Consider the following 21343-nt stretch of genomic DNA (forward strand, 5'->3'; position numbering starts at 1 on the left):
GAGCGAAATCTACACTTGCTGTTTTCTGCAAATCAAACCACAGCTAAAGACACAGGAGGAAGCCAGGGCATTAATTCTTATCTCCCCCTGGCCAGCTGGCACTACTATAATTAGATCTAACTGCTAGGAGCAGGGTAAGGAGTGGAGGCAGTGGACCAGATGTCTGGCCCATCAGCTTGAGGTTCCCAAAGCTGCTCAGATGCTTTCCTCATTGTAGCTTCTTTATTATAAAATCATAGAATTGTAGAGTCATCTAGCCGCAAGGGTCATCTAGTCCAGCCCCTGTAATCTTTGGCCCAAATGGGACTCGAACCCAAGACCTTGAGATTAAGATTCTCATGCTCTACCGGCTGTTCAGCTGAGTCAAGATTAATCCCTTTTCTTTTTTTGAAAGGTTTTCATTAAAGCTTGCGGGGGGGGGCATGGAAAAAGTAATATAAAACAGTTTCCATCAAATATGAAGCATCTTTTTTAAACATAACAATGAAAAGAAAGATAAGATAGAAGAAACAAGAAAAGAAAGGGGTGGGAAGACTTTTGGTGCTCAGTCTATCAGCTTTACAGGCTTATGCAAAACTCTTGCTCCACAACAACGCTCAACTCTTCTACTTTCCGTACTTTTTAGTCGTCAAATCCAGATATCACAAGTTCATTTTCCTTTTCATGCAAAAAGTCCATAAGGGTTTTCCAATCATGAGATTATTCCCCCTTGCTGAGGAACAAGTAAGCCACCCCAACCTCTGCCACCTCCAATTGCTAAATATTGTTGTTACTGTTTGTCAGAATAATTAGGCTCTGCTAATTGTATCCTTTTAAGAAATGGAAAACAGCACACTTGAACATGACTAATGAGTGAGTCATCGAGGCTTGATCCATAGCTGTAATGGAAAAAAACTGACAAAAGAAGGCAGAAAGAATGAAAAAACAAATTCTAGTGACTCATTCCATGAACACTGGAAAAGAAACCCAGCCAGATGGGCGGGGTAGAAATTAAATTAAATTAAATTAAATTAAGTTGAATTGAATTGAATTGAATTAAAACTTATTTCATATTCATCTCAGAAAGGACGTAACTAGAGCCCACTCTCAACACTCAGAACATTACAGAGGGATCTCCTGGGATAAATGTTATACCATGTTTATTGCCGTATGGACCTGTACGAAACTGATTTACATCACAATTTTATTTCTTATTTAAGACGTTTCTACCCCGCTTAATTATCTACCTTTTCAAGCAGTGGGCATTTAAAAAAAACAACTTACGGGATACAGGTATATCAAACAATAAAAGATGTATCATAAAACCAGCCACTACCTTAAAATGCCTAACAAAACAATAAAGTTCAAGGAAGTGCCTGCATATGTAATCTTGGCTGGGGGGAGAGCTTCACTTCCCTGGGCCCACTACAATGAATGTGCCGCTTATAGAAGCTGTGCTGACACTCCATTTTACAAATCTGCACTCTAATGAAACAAAACAGGGAGTGAGAGGGGTCACTCTTTTATAGGGGTCCTGTGCCTTTGCTCCCATGTCATTCACAAGTATTTTGAGATATTTCAGATTGATGGACATTTTGGCTGGGTGGGGGGTGGAGGACACACATTCCTGAGTATGGGGACTTGCACCCAACTGCTCTCTTCCCTTCCCTCCCTTCCCTCCTTCTCTCATTGTACATCTGCGTTGTCTTGAGCTGCAACTATCCTACACCCAACTTTGGTTTGCCTAGGAATTGCAACCTAACCTGATCGTGTCCCCCTTTGCTGGCATATGGAATCAAAACAGAAAGGCAGGATAATAGGAGAGGAAGATATTTTTTAAAACCCTGTAAACAGTGACAGATTTATGTATAAGCTGAACAAGCTATAGCTTAGGGCTCCACACTTTTGGAGGCCCCCCAAAAAATTCAAAGGAAAAAAACCTGGATGTACATTTCCAAAATATAAGATAAAAAACAAATAAAATAAAACCTACATACAGCAACAGTGCTTTGTGTTGTGTAGGCTCCTATGATGTAAGTAATGGGCCCCGCCTGCTAGCCTGCTCCCTAAAATATCACTGGTTTGCTCATTTCTATATATAGGGTGCCTACATTCTGCAGGGGCTGTTATGTGCAAATGGCTTTACATACCTCTTAGGTCCATAAATTACCATATAGCATATATTCAACACAAAAAACAGTGACACTGTGTTGTTGACGAAGGACAGCTGGACATATAAAGGGCCCCATTACCTTCAGTTGCTAAGGGCCTCATCAAACCTAAATCTGGCCCTGCCTGTAAAAGAACCTGCTGTTCTCTCTTTCAGGAATTGTTTCTCTCAATGATGTTCAGCTCCTGTCATAGGAAGTTGACTTAAATCAAATCAGACCATTGTTCCACGTTGCTCTGCATTTTCTACACTGAGTGCCTGATCTGCCTCTTTAAACACCATCAGCCTGCATCATACATTTGTATAACGGCACTATAATACCTGCAGTTTTATTTTCAATTCTTTTCATAATGGTCCCTAGCATAGAATTTGCATTTTTCACAGCTGCCGCATACCAGGCTGACATTTTCGTTGAGCTATCCACTACCAACCCAAGGTCTCATTCCTGGTGCATCCCTGCCACTTCAGTGAACCTCATGAGCATATGTGTGAAATTAAGGTTTTCTTCCCCCGACATACATCGCTTTACATAAGTATATATTGAATGGCACTTGCCATTTTATCGCCTTTTCACTCAGTTTTGAGGAGTCCATAAATGGATGTTCATTTTATTGCGGGGAAGGGGAGATTTTGCACACAGCAGTTACTAAGAGAAAAATAAAGCATTTCATTTCATTTTATTTTAGAATCTCTTTTTGTGAGATTGGTGATGTCAACATGGTTCAGGGTCACATATTTCTTTTTCCGAATAATTTCACTGGAGGTAAATTTAACAATGCTCAGTTGGGATGCCTCCAGATTGTCACTGTTTCGTGGGAAGGAGTAAAGTACAGGATGCAAATTTAAGTCTGCGCAAATGAAGTGGAAGAAAGGGCTTGATAGCCCTGACACTACAAATTCACTTTAAAAACAGTAGATAAACATAGTAAAGAAATGAAAGATTAACAATAATAAAAACAAACAAAAAAGAAAAGAAAAAGAGAAAAAAAGATACATACAACATATTACCACTTAATTATTAAAATTAAGTACCATCCATTTTCATAAACATAGTATTTGACTTCCTCAAATCTCTTCCATTCGAATTTCTTAGTAATTATATGTAGCAGTTTCCAATAGCAGTGTTTCAAAAGACCATATCACAGTCCTATTCATGTTACATAGCTTTCCTTATCGTACATTTTCTTATTTATAAATTTAATTCCATTTTAATCCTAGGCCTAATTGTTTCTTTCACCGGGAGAATCTGCGACCAGAAAGAAGAGGAACATCAAGAAGACTGGAAGAAATTTAAAGACTATTTGAATAAATATTGTAATATTAAAGATATGTAACCACTTGACAGAAACAGAGAGTTCTAGTCAATGCTACTCCTTTAGTGTAGATCCACTGAAATTAATGGCTGTGACTAACCTAGGTCATGGGTCTACTCTGATTAGAAATTAGTTGGCTACAACCCTTAGGTTGATGAGGGGGGATGCATGGACAAGTGGTGTGTTTGTGTGTGTGGAGAAGTGATTAACGGGAAGACATATAAACATCCAACAGTGATGAAGGCAGGATGACTGCTGATTGTTGCATGACTGCCCCATAAGCAAATCAGAATGGATGCTCAAGAAAGATCAGACACAGTCTAATCTTTGCCTAACCCATTTTCTGCAAGCACACCTGGATGAATGCTCAACAAGTAGGTTGTCTAGGGGAACATTCTGTTAAAGAAAAAGTCACATTCAGGTCTAATTAAAATGCCCCGAAGGAGCTTGGCAAGAAGAACCATTTTTCTCAAAGAACTTGCATGTTTGAGGGACAGAGGAAGGCCTATTAAGAGATGGAGAAGAGAGGTTTGATTGCTTCTAATGACTTTGCAGGGCTGTCTTCTGGCTGCAGAACCTGACCTGATTCTGAATCGAACACCATGTTTCTGTTGTCATATGGAGGCTGCCTTTTAGGCATGGGAATCTTTGGGTCCATTTTTAAATATATTATTCATCATTAAAACCACAAGATATAGGAGAAAAACAGGTGAATCACAAAGGTCATGTGCTCATACAAAATGTGAAGGCAATACCACAAAGCATATAATTTACTGCATAGCCATAGGCTATTCCTTTCTGCTGGATGCATAGAAGATGTCTGGTCTATTCATTCCTTATTCATTCCACTGACTACTGTTCATCACTATTCTTCATTAATAATAGTTGCATATGCTAAGCAAACAATATCTTGGATATACTCTTTAATCTCTTTTTTAAAAAAAACAATGTCACCATTTGAGCAAGGAATGATTTCCTTCTAATCCAAAGTTAGCCTGTCTTTTGCTTTCCTAAGTCAGAAAGGCCAGTGGTATGAGATGCTGGGAGTTGTGTCTTTTGTTGGTAGTTCTGTTCCACAGTACTGAGTTAATAGATTGCAATTTGTGGTGAAGGGACTGCGTTGCTGTTTCTTAACCCTATTGTTATTATATAATGCATCAGTTTCGTCATGAAAGTATAGTTATTTCCTCCAGGTCCAGCTTGTCTTGGTGGAGGCTGTGTTTGCATCCCACGTGATCAACATAGCTCCAGGTGTCATCTGAAATGGTAGCAGAGTCTTTCCCTCATGTTCATGCTGACCCATCCAAGAGGAAAGCCAGTGCACCTGTCAGGAGAGAGAAGGAGCTGAATCGGGCAATTGGCAGAGGAGAATAAAACATCACACAAGATATCCTGATCATTGACCCCAAGATTACTTCTCTTGCTCAAAGATGGGCTGGACTAGATGACCCTTGGGGTCTTTTCCAATTCTAAGATTCTACGATTTCATGTGACATATCAGCCAGAAGTCCACTTGAGTATCCCAATTCAGTTTCTGCTCTCCCACACTACGGAAGGAAAGGATGGCAAAGCCATTAGTAAAGATGTCCACCCTGAACACACATGATCCTGGAAATACTCAGACAGTGTTGACTTTGATCATAAGAAGCTGCCTAATGCAGATATTTTCCTTGGTCCATATATAAGTCATTGGGCAGAAGTAGATGCTCCTCCCCACCCCACCTACACTTGTTTTTATAAGTTTTCAAAGGGTTGCACTGTGGGGTAAGGCAAAATCAATTTGCAATGAGCTGCTATTTTTGGAATGAAAACAGTTTATCAAGGAGCGGTTTACTGGGTCAAAAAAATAGATCTAGATTGCCTGTGGACTTCTTAGGGGGTGGGGAAAGTACTCGGTATCTAGAAGAAGAAGAAGAAGAAGAAGAAGAAGAAGAAGAAGAAGAAGAAGAAGAAGAAGAGTTTGGATTTAATATCCCGCCTTTCACTCCCCTTCAGGAGTCTCAAAGCGGTTAACAATCTCCTTTCCCTTCCTCCCCCACAACAAACACTCTGTGAGGTGAGTGGGGCTGAGAGACTTCAGAGAAGTGTGACTAGCCCAGCAGCTGCATGTGGAGGAGCGGAGACGCGAACCCGGTTCCCCAGATTACATGACTACCGCTCTTAACCACTACACCACACTGGGTCTCTAGAATAATGAATATACAGCTAAAGTCTCTGGAGGAGTTTGTAAGGAATAAGGCCAATGAATTCCAAATTGCTGAAGTTTTATACAAATGCACTTCTGTAGTCTGGAAATCCTGTCTACCTACTCAGGTCAAACTTGATTCAGATGGTTTTTCCTGCCCTTCAAGCTGAATCTGGGGGAACCTGATTCCTTCAGAGGGTAGGTAAGAAGGTAGAATGACATTTCTGAATTGTTTTCAATGTAAAACATACAGAAGTAATCCATGCTTTCAGAAAAGCAGCACACCCAGGGGATTGGTCCACATTCCACCCTCTTCCTCTTTCACTGAGAGTGGAATCAAGTGTATGGCATGTCACACCCGGAAACTGTCCAATATGTGAACCTCTACCCACAGCCCATGTGGCACGCTGCCAGGGGCACGACTACATGGTGATGCTAAATGTGTAGATCAGCCCCAGATTGTTCTGTAATGAAAGAATGCAGCTGGGAACTCTGTGTGAAGGTAAACCTTGAAATGAAGAAGCACATTTTCAGCATTTCCCATTCGACAAATACTCACCAGTCATAAGGAAGAGAGGAAAGGAGGCCCAGCCCAAGCCAAAAGACCATCCGTAAGAGCCTTTTCCTTCTGTCTGCCCTGTGAAGGTGGCCATGGCAATCATGACGCAAAGAGCTATTAAGGGGGGGAAATGCATTAGGATATTAGATTATTTATAAATCAAATCCTGGAAGATGACCAGGAAAATTCAGCTTGTACAAAATGGAGAGACTCAGTTGCTCACCAAAGCCAAACATCACCATCAAATTACGCTGCTGCTGAAAGATGTGCGCTGGCTGCCAATTAGCTGCCAGGGTAGGCTCAGGGTGCGGTTATTGGTGTACAAAGTCCTAAGCAGTTAGGAACCAGCATGTTTAAAGGATTAACTCACCCCCTACATCGCAAGCTGACCACTGTGTTCTGCAGGAGACGGCATCCAGCCGGCCCCAACCTATAAGGAGGTTCGTTCCACATTATGTCAAAATTGGGCCTTTGGTGTGGTGACCCTTGGAAATGCCTCCCACTACATATCCTCAAGCACCTTCTCTCTTGTCTTTTTAGTGCATGGTAAAGATGTTCCTCTTTCAACAAGCCTACTAAAATCTTTATCTCAGCTGGTATCTGTACTGGATCTGAATGGATCGATATGCAGATGCTGTTGTTTTAAACAGATTTTTATATTTACGGTTGTTATTTTTCAAATTGTTTTCATATGCCGTTGTTTAACTGTCTTTATATGTGTAACATGCAATAAAAAGATAAGTGTGCCATCACTCTGCAGTTCACTTGAACACAGACAGGTGGCGATGTAATGTACAGTGTGATGAGAAGTGGTGGGTGGGTGGCCCAGGTGAGATGTAGAGGGACAGCTGGAACAGGTGGCAGCCACTGCCCTGCTCTGCTGCCCTCCTCTGCCTACCAGCCCAGTGGTTTATTCTCCCAGGACCCAGAGAACCAGGCTGGTCAGCACAGCTAGTGGCCACCTTCCTGTGCTGTTCCTCTTCCCAAGCAAATTCTTCATCCCGCTTGGTTGTGGCAGCATGAGGTTAAAAGGGGAAAGTCTTAGAAGCATGCTATACTCAAGAAGGGGGATGTGGTTTTCATTCAATGGAAGCCACTTCTCCTTGCAGTGTGCCTTTTGAAGCCAACCCACATGGCTGATTTCCAACTCCAACATAGCAAGTGGAAAGCAGTTGCTCTGGGGAGGCTTTGAAAGCCCTTTGCACTCCCACTTCTCCTTTGTAACTCCGAAACCAGGGATGGAAAGGGCTGGGGTTGCATTGCACCTTTTAACCAGATCCATCAATTTGAGTGGGTCTACTCTGAGCATTTGCCTGTTGTCTTTGTCCATGGAGGAGACTCTTGAGAGTCCCATGGACTGCAAGAAGATCTTTCCATTCTTAAGGAAATCAGCCCTGAGTGCTCACTGGAAGGACAGATCCTGAAGCTGAGGCTCCAATACTTTGGCCACCTCATGAGAAGAGAAGTCTCCCTGGAAAAGACCCTGATGTTGGGAAAGATGGAGGGCACAAGGAAAAGGAGACGACAGAGGACGAGATAGCTGGACAGTATTCTCGAAGCTACCAGCATGAGTTTGACCAAACTGCGGGAGGCAGTGGAAGACAGAAGTGCCTGGCGTGCTCTGGTCCACGGGGTCACGAAGAGTCGGACACGACTAAACGACTAAACAACAACAGAAACAACTCTGAGTATAATTTAGTTCCGCTAATAATAGTTTGTCAGGTATATACATCCGAGTTCTGGGGTTTGAGGAGCTTGAACTGACTGTGGAATCAGATGGTTATGATGCCCAGGTTACCTGCAACAAGGCTGGCTACAGCTGCGGTCTTGGTCTTGGAGAGGGAGCCAAATTGAAAGTCAAAAAATTTGCCAATAAGCGTAAGGCAAGAGACGGCTCCAGCAATCATCCCGAAGAACATGAAGGCTCGGGTAGCATGGTAGTAATCTTTCAGGAAGGAAGGAAGAGGAAAGAAAGAAAGAAAAGGATTAAATATATCTATGGGATTGAACAATAGGACTCATTCATGTATTAAAAATAGTAAAGACAGTACAGAATACTGTCAACTGTTCTTTTTGTTGTTGCCCATGGCATCCATTTTATGGCGGTACCGACATAAACTTTACCAAGATATGCGTACCAGCATACACACCCACACCCACAAACACACAGAGTAAAGGTCTTAACTCTAGTCACACTGGGCTCTCAGGCAGTTGAAGAACCATGAACTGCCTCACACACTGCTGTGTACCTTAGAAATGAAAGTCTCTTCCTGTTTTGAATACCATACATTGAGTCCTCCTAGCATGGGGTGTTGTGGGAGGACTAGAACCTCTGGTGGCAGACACACTGTGCTCTTTTTGGGATAGTCTGTCCACTTTTAATAATAAATAAGAATAATAATAAGACAGCCAAGCTCTCCTTGGTGCCCCACACTAGGCCAACACATTCAATGCCGGAGATTGATGGTGATGGCAGATCCCTGAAAGAGCAACCCTCCCAGATTAACAATGCTACAAACAGTCCGCGATTGGTGGAGGATGGAGAAACCTGGAGGTGTCATCTCATGCAAGGTGACTACTTCGCCTTCGCGCACCCAGGTCTCCGTCACACAAACCAGGTCAACCCTCTTCAAGATAAAGAAGTCTCGCAAGGTGGTGGTTTTATTGCCTAAGGACCTGGCATTGCACAGCACCAATGATGGAGGTGGGTAATCCCTGCTCACCCTACCCATGTCCCTTGGGATGGGGCGTAGATTGGAAGGGGTTCAAGCATCACCGCATCTCAAAACCCTTCACCGATAATATCTACCCCCACCACCGTTCCTCCCTTGTCCTTCGATGGTGGCAATCCCAGACCCCACACTAGCCTCCCCTATAAAGGAATGATATACCCTCACTAACATAACATCCCTGGGCCAAGTCTCCCGAATTGAAAAGGTATAATATTGAGATGAAAAATCAGCAGGACAAACATCTCCTGTAGGTAAAACCTATCCAGCCACACCCCAGGTAGCGAGGGGAGCCCAACACTGGTCCGCTGTCAATCCCTCTCTCCCTCATAAGGTAGCCAGGGGGGGTATTAACTCTTTCTGTGCCTTTGGGAGTATTAAAGAGGCATGTGCTGTAAAATGGGGGTCACTAGCCAGCAGAGAGCCAGTTTCATGTTCAGAGACTCTGTCCGTCCTATCTCGCCAAAGATGCAGTAGGGAAAGTCAGTCGTTCTCGTAAGTTTTAGGAGTATTAGGCAAAGGCCCTGGTATAGCCTGGGTGCTTGGTTCAGCAATCTATCCATGGCATGAAGTTCTTTAGAAGTTGTTGCCATGAGAGTGTCAGGGTTGCTGGGGTTAATCTTCTCCATCGCTTGGGAAAATATCAGGAAATTGCACAGGTGTCTTTCTTCAAGATGAAGAGCTATTGGGCATATTTCGATATTGTGTTCCGGGCTCTAATGTCCTTATGTTTTGAATTGAAATCTCTGTCTTTATACTCAATAATCTCCTCTTCAGTTCTTCTAATTTTGAACTCACGGGTTTATCTTCCTCCATGCAGGTAGTGTTTCCATTGTTTAATTTAGCTTCCCTTATCGGCATTTGCTTTGGTTCTCTGCCAGGGACCAGCTGCCTCATTGTCTCATCCTTGAAAACCCTTATCGGGTGAAGAAGGTGAGACCACCATAAGATGTTTTTCATCTTCATAAGTTGAGATGGAAGAGCTGGAGTTCTAAAAGTCATAAACAGGCGTGTGATATTTCTTATGCTGGGCAGGAAATGTAATTTTTTCAGATCGACTTTTTGGTAATGGCAGTTCAAAAGCTGAGATAAGGACGCCGTAATTAACCTACGAATCATCCACCTGTACTCATTTCGATGAATCTCAAGCATTATCTGGTTTGCTTAGAGGACTTGGCAAGGCCTTATTTTATCTGTGACTCGTATTGACAGGTCACTGGCATAGTTGTATCTAATCCTCCTTTTAGCCCTTTGGGCATTTATAGAGGGAGGACAATTATCCAAGTATTCCTCTATATTAGCTATTTTGGTGAAAATTTCATTCAGTCTTTGAAGAACTAAGACCACAGTTTCTGCCGACATCATGCAAATCTCTTGGTAAGGGTATAAATCTGGAATCTTCTGGAAACAAGTTCCTCTATTGTCTTGTTCTAAAGACATGGGTGGGTCAACATTTGGGATAGGGGGAATCCCTCCTACTCCTGTTTTCTGGGTCAGATCATCTCCTTCCCTCCTTGAAAGGGGGGGGGGGTCGGATCATCTCCTTCCTTCTTAGAATGGGGGAGGGTTCCCTCAGCACAGTTTGCTCTGTTTCTGAGCTAGGAATGAAGGTGTTTGCTTTCCGCCTCTTCTCTGCGTTGGCGGAATTGTGAGTCCCAATTATGCTGTTTTGGCTCTTAATGCCTCGTTTTTTCCTTCTAGCAGGCATTCCAGATAATTAGAAGCATTCTATCAGGTCAAGGCCAGGTCTTATGTTCAATGGATGAAAACTGTGCGTTAGTCGCAAAGGCTGCAATCTATCTTCTTTAGTGTTCCTTGTTACGCTAAATCGAGTTGAGCCATAAAACAATAGGTAATAAAACAATAAAACAATAAACCAGTAGGCTAAAAGCAAAGAAAACAAAATGACAACTCAAAATATAAACATAGGGTCTGAAAATGGCTAAAACCTAATTAAAAGCTTATTTGGGGGCAGGAGGTTCTGGCTAGGCTGCTACCTCCGTTGCCATTTTGGCTGTATACCCACCCTGCAATCAGCTCTCACCTGTGGCTCCTAGTCAGCATGTGGCAATGGCCACTTCCCAGGAATGACTTTGACTGGCTGGCGTGAAGGCAGCCAATGGGTCTCAGACCCTCGGTGAGCTAGGGACTTCCCCTGTGTGCAAAGAGAGGCTCTGGTGGATTGTGCAGATGAGATCAATAGTGGGTCCAATGATCAAGAGGGTGGTTTCTGCACATGCTGAAGATGGAAGGGAGGGGCAGATAGGGCTCATCAACCTGGGAAGACATCTGTAGCATAGGTGGCAACTTCCTGGGTGCTCAAGCACCCTCAAAATTCCCCATGGAGGGGCCGGGCACCCACAAATTTTGGTGCCAGGGCCATGCATGCTGCATGGCACCCTCAGCCCCAGGCACCCTCAGTTGCAGGGCCAAGTTGGCACTCCTGATCTGTAGGACATCTAGGAGAAGGAAGGAAACCTCTGCTGCTTTGTGGAATATCTACAGGAGAAGAAAAGGCTAGGGAGTAAACCCTACACAAATCCAGAGTGGAGTCCCTAAAACGGTTGGATGACACCTTATACGTCTCCTTCCAGCAACTTCTGCAGCTAAGCTGGTACTCTGCTTTCCTTTGGACCACACCAGCAAGGCCAAGAGCACAGTCTTCTCACCTGAGCACCCCAGGACCTCCATAAACACTGCTCAGGCTTGCACCCTGGGGAGGTCACTTCAATGCTGCTAACGCAGTGGTTTGACTTCGCTCCCGGAGGCACACTCAATTCTCACACTCACACTCAACAACAATACTCAGAGCTGAAGACAGAGAAGTTCTTACCTGGCACATCCATCCCATATGAATGACAATCACCTTGGGAAGAACAACCTACCCACAGGCCAGTGTTGGAAACATTGTTTTGCAACCAGTAATCTGAGCCCAGGGCAATGAGGAGGAACAGGAGGCTGATGAAAGCGCAAGCCACAGTGCTAAACTGTAGGACATTCATTGCAAGAATGCTCAGCTATGTAACAGAGGCGAGAAATAGGGATGATGAACCTGGGGAAAGGAGATATTCATGTTATTATTTATCAGTTGCATTCCCTCCAACCTTCCTCAGATGAAAATAGGGACATCTCTCTGTCTAATTTTTATTAAATTTTACAATTTAAAGTACTGATGTTTACATCCTTAAGATATCAATGACTTCCCTTCTTCTCTTCCCATGGTTCATTTTACATATCATCGATCCCTGCATATTTTACAGAGACTATACCATTCAGTATTCCATTATTACATCCATCATAACTTATTTACACTGCTGAATTTATCTTAATGCTGCCAGCGTTTTCAGCTGTACACAGTTATTTCCTATATATTCAATAAACATTTTCCAATCTTCTCTAAACATATGCTCTTCTTGTTCTCTTATTCTATATGGAAAAGAAGAACATTTGTCACTAACCTCAACTGACCCTCCTTGACCCTCCATTTGTTGTCCATCTCCCGAGCATTTTCTATCAGAAGAGGGGCAAGTGTAGGGCTGACACATTTAAAAAAGTGAAAATCCAGTTCTTTTTTTTTTTTTTTTGCAAAGTTGCTGAACTTTTTAGGCAAAATCTCAAAAATAAATATTTTTTTGAGCTATTCACATGGGAAATCGCCAAAATCCTGACGTCCGACATTGGTTGCCATACGACAGGATTTTCCCGGACATTTCCTGCCAAGACGCTGCTTCCGACTACTGTAGTATTCCAGCTATGTTTTTATTATTATTATTATTATTATTATTATTATTATTATTATTATTATTATTAGTGTCCGGGAAATTCCTGACGTATGGCAATCCTAGGCAAATGCCACCTCCATCACAACCAACAGGACATAGAGCACATGCCCTCCACTGCCCTGAGAAAAATCCCTTAATCCCATTTTTTATCCTGTTTTATTCGTTGGTAGATTTACAAAAAGAAGGAGGAGGAGGAGGAGGAGAGTTTGGACTTGATATCCCGTCTTTAACTCACTTTAAGGAGTCTCAAAGCAGCTAACATTCTCCTTTCCCTTCCTCCCCTACAACAAACACTCTGTGAGGTGAGTGGGGCTGAGAGACTTCAGAGAAGTGTGACTGGCCCAAGGTCACCCAGCAGCTACATGTGGAGGAGCGGGGAAGCGAACCTAGTTCACCAGATTATGAGTCCACCGCTATTAACCACTATACCTCTTTCTCCCTGCCCATCGTGGCCCTGTCCTCTGCCTGCCCCTCAGAGCTGGTGGGTCACATGGGGGAGGGCCTTGGTGGTGGCAGCCTCTCATCCTTCTCGGCCGCTCTCCAGCAGCCGCTAGGAACTTCCCAAAGGGAAGAGGCCAGCAGTCATGGCCATGGAAAGGCAACAGGGTACTTTCCTTGCAGCTGCTATAGCCACAGCCACTGCTCAGGACAAGCACTGGCTCACCTTGCAGCAGCAGCAGCAGCAGCAGTAGTAGTAGTAGTAGTAGTAGTAGTAGTAGTAATAATAATAATAATAATAATAATAATAATAATAATAATAATATATTATTTATACCCCGCCCATCTGGCTGGGTTTCCCCAGCTACTCTGGGCAGCTCCCAACAGATTAAAAACACAGAATAAAACATCAGTCATTTAAAACTTCCCTAAACAGGGCTGTCTTCAGATGTCTTCTAACAGTCAGATGGTTGTTTATTTCCTTGACATCTGACGGGAGGGCGTTGCACACTACCGAGAAGGGCCTCTGCCTGGTTCCCTGTAACCTCACTTCTCACAGGGAAGGAACAGCCAGAAGGCTCTCGGAGTTGGACCTCAGTGCTCGGGCTGAACGATGGGGGTGGAAACTGTACTGGCAGGGGAAATAGGGACATTCCAGGATGAAATCAGAAGCAAGGGTGGCTTTTGTAATTCCGAGACTGTCCCTGGAAAATCAGGGCACTTAGAGGGTATGCAGTTGCAGACTATGTTTAGATTTTTCTTTAAAAAGGTCTACAGCAGATTGTGCTGTTGTGAACAGAAGATTTCCTCAAACTCAGCAGACTGTGACAGGCATTTAGCATTTCTATACTGCAGGTCCTCAGGGTGCTTTGCAAGTAAAAAACTGTTCCCTCCTTCCCCGTTCTGCTCTCACAAGGAATATCTTATGCAAGAGGGGTAGTGTTTACTGTAGTGGCCCCCAAGTTTTACTTTCCCTGAACCACCTGAAAATCACTGAGAATCTCAGACCCTCCAAGTGTCCCTATTTTCCAGGGATGTCCCTGATTTAGAGAAGCCATCCTGGCTTTTTATTTGATCCTAGAATATCCAGCTTTTCCATAGAAAGCCCCTGTTTTCAATGGAGAAACGTTGGAGGGTATGGAGTTATCCAACCCCCGAGTTGTCTGAAGGCAATCCTGTATAGGGAGGTTTTTAAAAATGTTTTATTATGTTTTTATATATGTTGGAGGCTGCCCAGAGTCCTGGGGCAACCCAATAAGATGTGTATTACTATTAATAGTTAAATTATCATTATGGGATGGGATGCCCCTATTTTCATTGGAGAAATGTTGGAGGGTGTAGAACAGGCATCCCCAACCTGCGAACCTCCAGATGTTTTGCCTACAACTCCCATGATCCCTAGCTAACAGGACCAGTGGTCAGGGATGATGGGAATTGTAGTCCAAGACATCTGGAGGGCCGAAGGTTGGGGATGCCTGGTGTAGAATCTTGGTGGCACTTGGTGGAACCTAATGATTTCTCTGCCTGTTTAGCAATTGCAATGTGCTCTGCTTGTGGTTGTGGCTGATGTTTATCTTTCCAAAAAATATGGAATTCCAATTTTGATACAATAAAATATAACCCTTCACAGAGCTATAACCCCAGAGTACTAAACTGTCAATCGCTCTTCCCATGGAATTCTGGGAATCGTAGCTCTGTCAGGGAAAGGGAGTTGCCAGAAAGCTCTCAGCACCCTTTACAATTCCTGGGATTCTTTGGGTGAGTTCATGACTGTTTAAAGTAGTATAATAGTGATTTTAATGTATGGTGCTCATGTGCCTAGGTCTACCAGATCAAATAATCAGATTGGCAGATTAAAGCAGCCTGGGTTGAATTTAAAAGGTGTCCTCAATTAACTAAGCAACAGGGTTGTTGTTGTTTTTTTAAAAAAATAAAGCTCGCTTTAACACAACTTCCCACAACTGTTGGAGGTGGCATATGCCCATTTAAAAGCATCATTCATAATATAGGATATGCCTCTTCAAAGCAATTACTATTACTATATGTGAAATGAAGAATCTAGAAATAAAATATGCTTTCCTTCAGAGCTACTGCTAATTGATATGCAGATTGATTGATGTGCATATAACCAACCAACCATTCAATTATATTAACCATAAAGCTATATATATATATATATATATATATATATATATATATATAGCAAACTAATACCCTATTTCCACTGCATTCCAGTTTCACATGCACTTAGAGATCCATTCTTCCCTGTTTAGTGTTGTAACAAAAAAGCAACAAAATTCCGCATCAAAATTGTATGCACTTTGCCCTAAAGTACACATTTCTATATCCGTCCTCTCCCATAACCAAATATACATTTTGTATGCTTTTCAGCACATTTGAGACATGCCTATCTGAACTGGAATTGCTCCACAAAATTCAAGGATGGTTCTAATCCACTTGATACCTGTGTTCCAATCTTCCAATCTTTAAAATGTGGACCGAACATACTTCTCAACAAAATAAGCATCATAGAAATTAGAACTAAGAACTTGACTGTGTGTGTGTCTGTTTAGTACTTCACTGCATGACACTAGTGCAAAGCAACAGATTTTAGTCCCTCTCACTAGTATCCAAATTAGCTAACCAGCTTGGGGGGGGGGGAGGATTCCCTTTCCCTCCAGCATAAATCTAGAGATGTTTCATCTCACCTGGCTCAGAATCGGTTCCTCTTTTCTTCAGGTGAAGTCAGCACTCTGCAACAAGTACCAGGCATGCTCTGACTCCACCACCCATGGGATTTGTATTTTAACAGGGACGGGCAGGATCAGCTCCTCCTCTTCGAGGGCACAGCCCTTCTGTGAAAGGCCCCCATCTCATTTGCTTCCTTCTTGTATCTAATTTTTATTAATTTTTGCATTTTACAATTTAAAATACTCATTAAAATATCAGTGGCTTCCCTCCCTCTCTTTCCATGATCCATTTTACACATCACAAATCATTGTATCTTTTACAAAAACTATACCATTCAGTGTTCCACTATTGCATCCATCAAAACTTATTTACACTGTTGAATTTATCTTAATGCTGCCAGCGTTTTCAGCTGTACACAGTTATTTCCCATATATTCGACAAACATTTTCCAGTCCTCTCTAAACATATGTTCTTCTTGTTCTCTTATTCTATCTGTTAAGTCTGCAAGCTGCGCATATTCTGTCAGCTTGAGTTGCCACTCTTCTTTGGTTGGGACCTCTTTCCTTTTCCCATTTTTGGCAAACAAAACCCAGGCTGCGGTAGTAGCATACATAAATAACCTTTTTTGACACCTGGGAATTTCAGTCTGAATCATCCCCAACAGAAAGGACTCTGATTTTGGGGGGAAAGTACTTTTAAACATTTTTTTCAGTTCATTATGGATCATTTCCCAATACTCTTTTACCCTTTTAAAAGTCCATGTCGATTCACTTCGTTTCTTCTCTGAATGGTTGAGCTGGCTTGTACAGTGGATCAGTACACTTTTTGCTCAGGTGTGAGGATCATTTCAGACTCCCCACCTGTTCTATGGACACATCCTCCCATAGCTTTAATAGCAGCTGCTACATCTGCAGACATCTGCAGCTGCAGCCGGGGGTACCAACTTGAGTAAAATATTGAGGGGGGGGGAGCAGGTAAGCTCCACCCCACATAATCAATCACTTGATGCAGTGCACAGACACCATTTGAATGGCAATGGCCATCAAATTTGGGGGCTCCCAAACACCTCAAATAATTTACTGGGGGCCCAAAGACCCCACAGCCCCTAGGAGTTGGCTTCCAGGGCTGCAGCTGAAGATCAAACCACTACGAAATACACAAGAGGAAGACAGGGTATTAATGATTCTCCCCTGTCCTCCACCAGTCAGGTGGCACTACTAAAGTTACAGTAGGTTGTTTCCAGGTATAATTGCACACAGAGGGCCAAGAAGTGGAAGCAGTGGACCAGATGTGGATGCCTCATGGTCCATGTTTGGCCCACAAGTTTGAGGCTCCGCAGCCTGCTCAGGTGTGTTCCTCATTGTAGCCTCTTTTCTATGTTCAGCTGAGTCGGGATGAATCCCCATTGCTGATGATCAGAGAAGCCTCTCACACCTCTGCCACCACCTGATTGCAAAATTAAGGAGGCTCTTCACTGCAGATGGTGACAGCAGTCATGAAATTAAAAGACGCCTGCTTCTTGGGAGAAAAGCAATGACAAACCTAGACAGCAATGACAAACCTAAAAAGCAGAGACATTCCCTTGCCAACAAAGGTCTGTATAGTTAAAGCTGTGGTTTTCCCAGTAGTGATGTATGGAAGTGAGAGTTGGACCATAAAGAAGGCTGATGGCCAAAGAATCGATGCTTTTGAATTATGGTGCTGGAGGAGACTCTTGAGAGTCCCATGGACTGCAAGAAGATCAAACCTCTCCATTCTGAAGGAAATCAGCTCACTGGAAGGACAGATCGTGAAGCTGAGGCTCCAATACTTTGGCCACCTCATGAGAAGAGAAGACTCCCTGGAAAAGACCCTGATGTTGGGAATGATGGAGGGCACAAGGAGAAGGGGACAACAAAGGACGAGATGGTTGGACAGTGTTCTCGAAGCTACCAGCATGAGTTTGACCAAACTGTGGGAGGCAGTGGAAGACAGGAGTGCCTGGCATGCTCTGGTCCGTGGGGTCACGAAGAGTTGGACACAACTAAACAACAACAACAATGAGGCTCTGCTTATGGCGTCCCCTCCAAGTGCCCCTCAGTCTCGTAACATTAGGGAAGGGAGTCCTGGGACAAATTTTATACTATGTTTATAGGAACCTGTACTGAAGTTATTTATATCACAATGTTATTTTATTTTTATTAAGGCATTTTTTAGGACTTAATCATGCACGTTTGTAAGCCGTGTGCATTAAGAAAACCAAAAACCTACAGGAAACAGGAAAATCAAACAATACAATATACATCATACACGAACCACTACCTTGAAATGCCTGCTGGAACAAGAAAGCTTTAGTCATGCATCTCAAGTGCAGGGAGGAGGTTGCTTTTGTAATCTTGGTTTGGAGGGAGTTCCACTAGGTTAGTCCCACTACAATGAATGCACGGCTTATAGAAGTTATGCTGAGCGTGAGTTATGGTGACACTCCCTTTGACAAATCTGCATTCACAGTTACCACACAATGGGTCAACATCTTCAGAGAGCTGTCCTGGTCCATCAATGCCACTTCAGACTTCATGAGAATACGTGAAATTTAAATATATAGTCATAATCCGTTCCGGAAGTCCATTTGACTTCCAGTATGTTTGGAAACCAAAGTGTGGCTTCTGATCAAAAGCTGCGGAAGCCACATCGGACGTCCAGCTTCCAAAAATTGTTCGCAAACTGGAACACTCACTTCCAGGTTTGCGGTGTTCAGGAGTCAAAACATTCAAGAACTAAGCTGTTCAAAAACCAAGGTATGACTGTATATGTATTTGTCCCCGACATGCATGCTTCGTGTCTGTAAATGTTGAGTAAGAGCAGCCATTTTATTGCCAATTCACTCAGTTATGCGATGTCCCTTCAATAGGATCTCATCAAACTCTGAAAGTATCTTTGCACACAGGGAGATACAGCATTTCATTAAAAAAACAACACACCTCTCCATACAAAATTGTTAATGTCAATGTGGCCTGTTTGTTTTTCCAGATAGCTTTATGTTTCACTGGTGTTAAATTTAGAAAGCTCACTCAGGATGCCTCCAGATTGTCAGTTTAGCAGGAGAGGTTAAAGGACATGCTGTAACTTTATGTTTGCACAAATAAAGTAGATTAAAGTGCTCTGTCACCCTGGCACAACAAATCCACTTTTCAGAATGAAACAGAACGTGCCATTCAATTCTAGTCCTATTCATTAGTTTCAATGGGTCTACTCTGAGCAGGATTTAGTTGGCTAGAATTTAGACTATTTGTGGTTAGAGAGGTGATGGGGGTGGATTGACAAGTAGTTTGTATGTGTATTTGTGAAGAAATAATGAGAAGTCAAGTAAACACCTGACAAGCAGATCAGGATGAAGACAGGATGAGTGATATTTGTATAACTGCTCCACAAGCAAATCAGAATGGCTGCTCAATAAAGACTGGACATAGTCTAAACTCCTCCTAACCTTTTTATTTTTTGCAAACATAACAGGATGAATAAACAGGTTGTCTGTCACATTCAGTCACATTCAGGTCTGATTAAAATGCCAGAAATGAATTCAGGAAGAACTTGCATGTGAGATGATAGATAGAACAGTTGTGTTGCACCAGTTGAGTTTTCAAGGATGTCTGCTGGGTACAGAACTTGATCTCCTGATTCTACAGGCAATTCCCCACCTATGCAGGGGTGATGTTCTGAGGCACCATGCGCTGAAGTGAAATCAGGTATATTGGGAACACCATTGGAAAAGCCTGCAAACACTCTCTAAACCTCTGGAAAGCCTTGAAAGACCCTTTAAAGTCCACCACAATCGCACTCTCCAAACATCCTTTCTCAAACTCAAATTCTCTGCAGGCCTCAAGGCTCAGTGCAAAGGCTCCTGGGATTGGGAGACACCGTTTTTGAACAATTTTTGTCATTTCCATGCTCTTTTAGGGCCACCCCCCTTTTCCATGCCACTTCTGGGTTCGCGATGATGCGTGCATGCACAGTCGTGTATGCCTTGAACATGCGTAAATGGAAGGTTGCCTGTAAATCCAAAGGCATATTTCTGTCTTTGTAATGAGGTTGCCTTTTTTGGCTTGGGAATCTGTGTACTTGTGTTAAAAATATTCTTTATTAAAACCACAAGCTGTGAGACAAACAGAAGAATAACAATAGTTATTTGCACTATACAGAAACTGAAGGCCAAAACTCAAAACAAACAATGTAATCCATAGATAATTTCATTCTGTTTGATTCATACAAGATACCTGTCTTTCTCGTTCCTTACATTAACTGAAAGAATAATATTGCTTAGCATCATTCTTAACTCGTAATAGTAGCATGTGTTAGGCCAATACTATACTGTAAATATTGTGTAACTTCTAAAATGAAATGTTTTAAAATGGTCACAGTTTAGGGGAATGAAAAAGGTTTCTTTCAGAACGGGGAGTAGCCTATCTGTTGCTCTCCAGATGTTGGTGAACTCCAGCTCCATTCTGCCCCAGCTAGCCTGGTCAATGGCCCTATGGAAGACGATGAAGAGAGTTGTAACTAGGGTTGACATACGTTTAGTTTTTCCAGGACATATCTGGTATTTAAAGGGTGAAAACATCATCTGGTGGGATTTTTTTTTAATTGCCAAAATGTCCAGGGTTTTTTGGTTTTAGACAAAGTACACGTGTGCTTGGGAACTGCCTTCCAGAAGCATGAACAGCTGTGCCCTGCAAGCGCAAGCAGCATCCGTCAGGGCTCCTTTGCGTGGCTCTGCTGGGGCACGGCAGAGCTCCCAATCCCCAGCTGAGCCAGCCCCAGTGCACCCCCTGCTCGCAGGCAAAACAGTGCCAGACTGGAGGCTCCTTTAACTGCTCAGCTAAGCAGTTTCATAGAGCCCACCCTCCCCCATTTAATTTAATTTAAAATAATAAATAAATAATTTAAATATGTTCTCTCTTTTGCTTTTGAAGATATGGCAACCCTAATTTATAACACAACAGCATTTGGAGGACACTAAATTGGCTATTTCAGTAGTCAGTTGACAGATTCCAATGTGTTGTGAATTTGTCATTCCTTAACACTATTGCTATTGTTATCAGCTTCATCACGAAAATATAGTCATTTCCTCCAGGCTCAACTTGTCCCAGTGCAGACAGTGTCTGTGTCTGTAAAATCAACATAGCTCATCTGAAAATGTAGCACAAACTTTGCCTCATTATGTTCAAGCAGCATTAATATGGAAAGCCAGCCCACCTATCAGGAGAGAAAAAGGGCTGGTGAGGGCATAGCCAGCGGAGAATAAAACACTATCTGAGATATCCAGATCACTGATCCCAGCATGACCTTCCTTTCTCATCGGGGGAATCATGCCCTGATCCTCAAAGCCCTGCCATTCTAACAGACCCAGTTCTCTCTCACAGAACTACATTGTTTGTGCATTTTGAGACTTCTACAAGGGACTCCTCTTGCCAGGCTCCATCTGTTTTCATAGGTTTTCAAATAGATGTATTGTGGGATA

At 42.8% G+C, this 21343-nt stretch overlaps 1 protein-coding gene across 1 annotated transcript; it reads right to left on the reverse strand.

Annotated features, from left to right (window-relative positions):
- Nucleotides 1-3070: 3070 nt before the first annotated feature.
- On the reverse strand, nt 3071-15929 carry LOC307221725 (protein NKG7-like). The gene is made up of 5 exons (XM_079986509.1): nt 15864-15929; nt 11769-11987; nt 8005-8151; nt 6207-6320; nt 3071-4786 (listed from the first exon to the last, which is right to left on the reverse strand). The coding sequence occupies exons 2-5, from the start codon at nt 11935-11937 to the stop codon at nt 4752-4754; spliced, it is 465 nt and encodes a 154-aa protein (XP_079842635.1). The 5' UTR covers nt 11938-11987; nt 15864-15929; the 3' UTR covers nt 3071-4751.
- Between the last annotated feature and the right edge of the window lie 5414 nt (nt 15930-21343).

The sequence above is a fragment of the Podarcis cretensis genome, assembly GCF_951804945.1.
Source record: "Podarcis cretensis genome assembly, chromosome: 8".
Taxonomy (NCBI): Eukaryota; Metazoa; Chordata; class Lepidosauria; order Squamata; family Lacertidae; genus Podarcis; species Podarcis cretensis.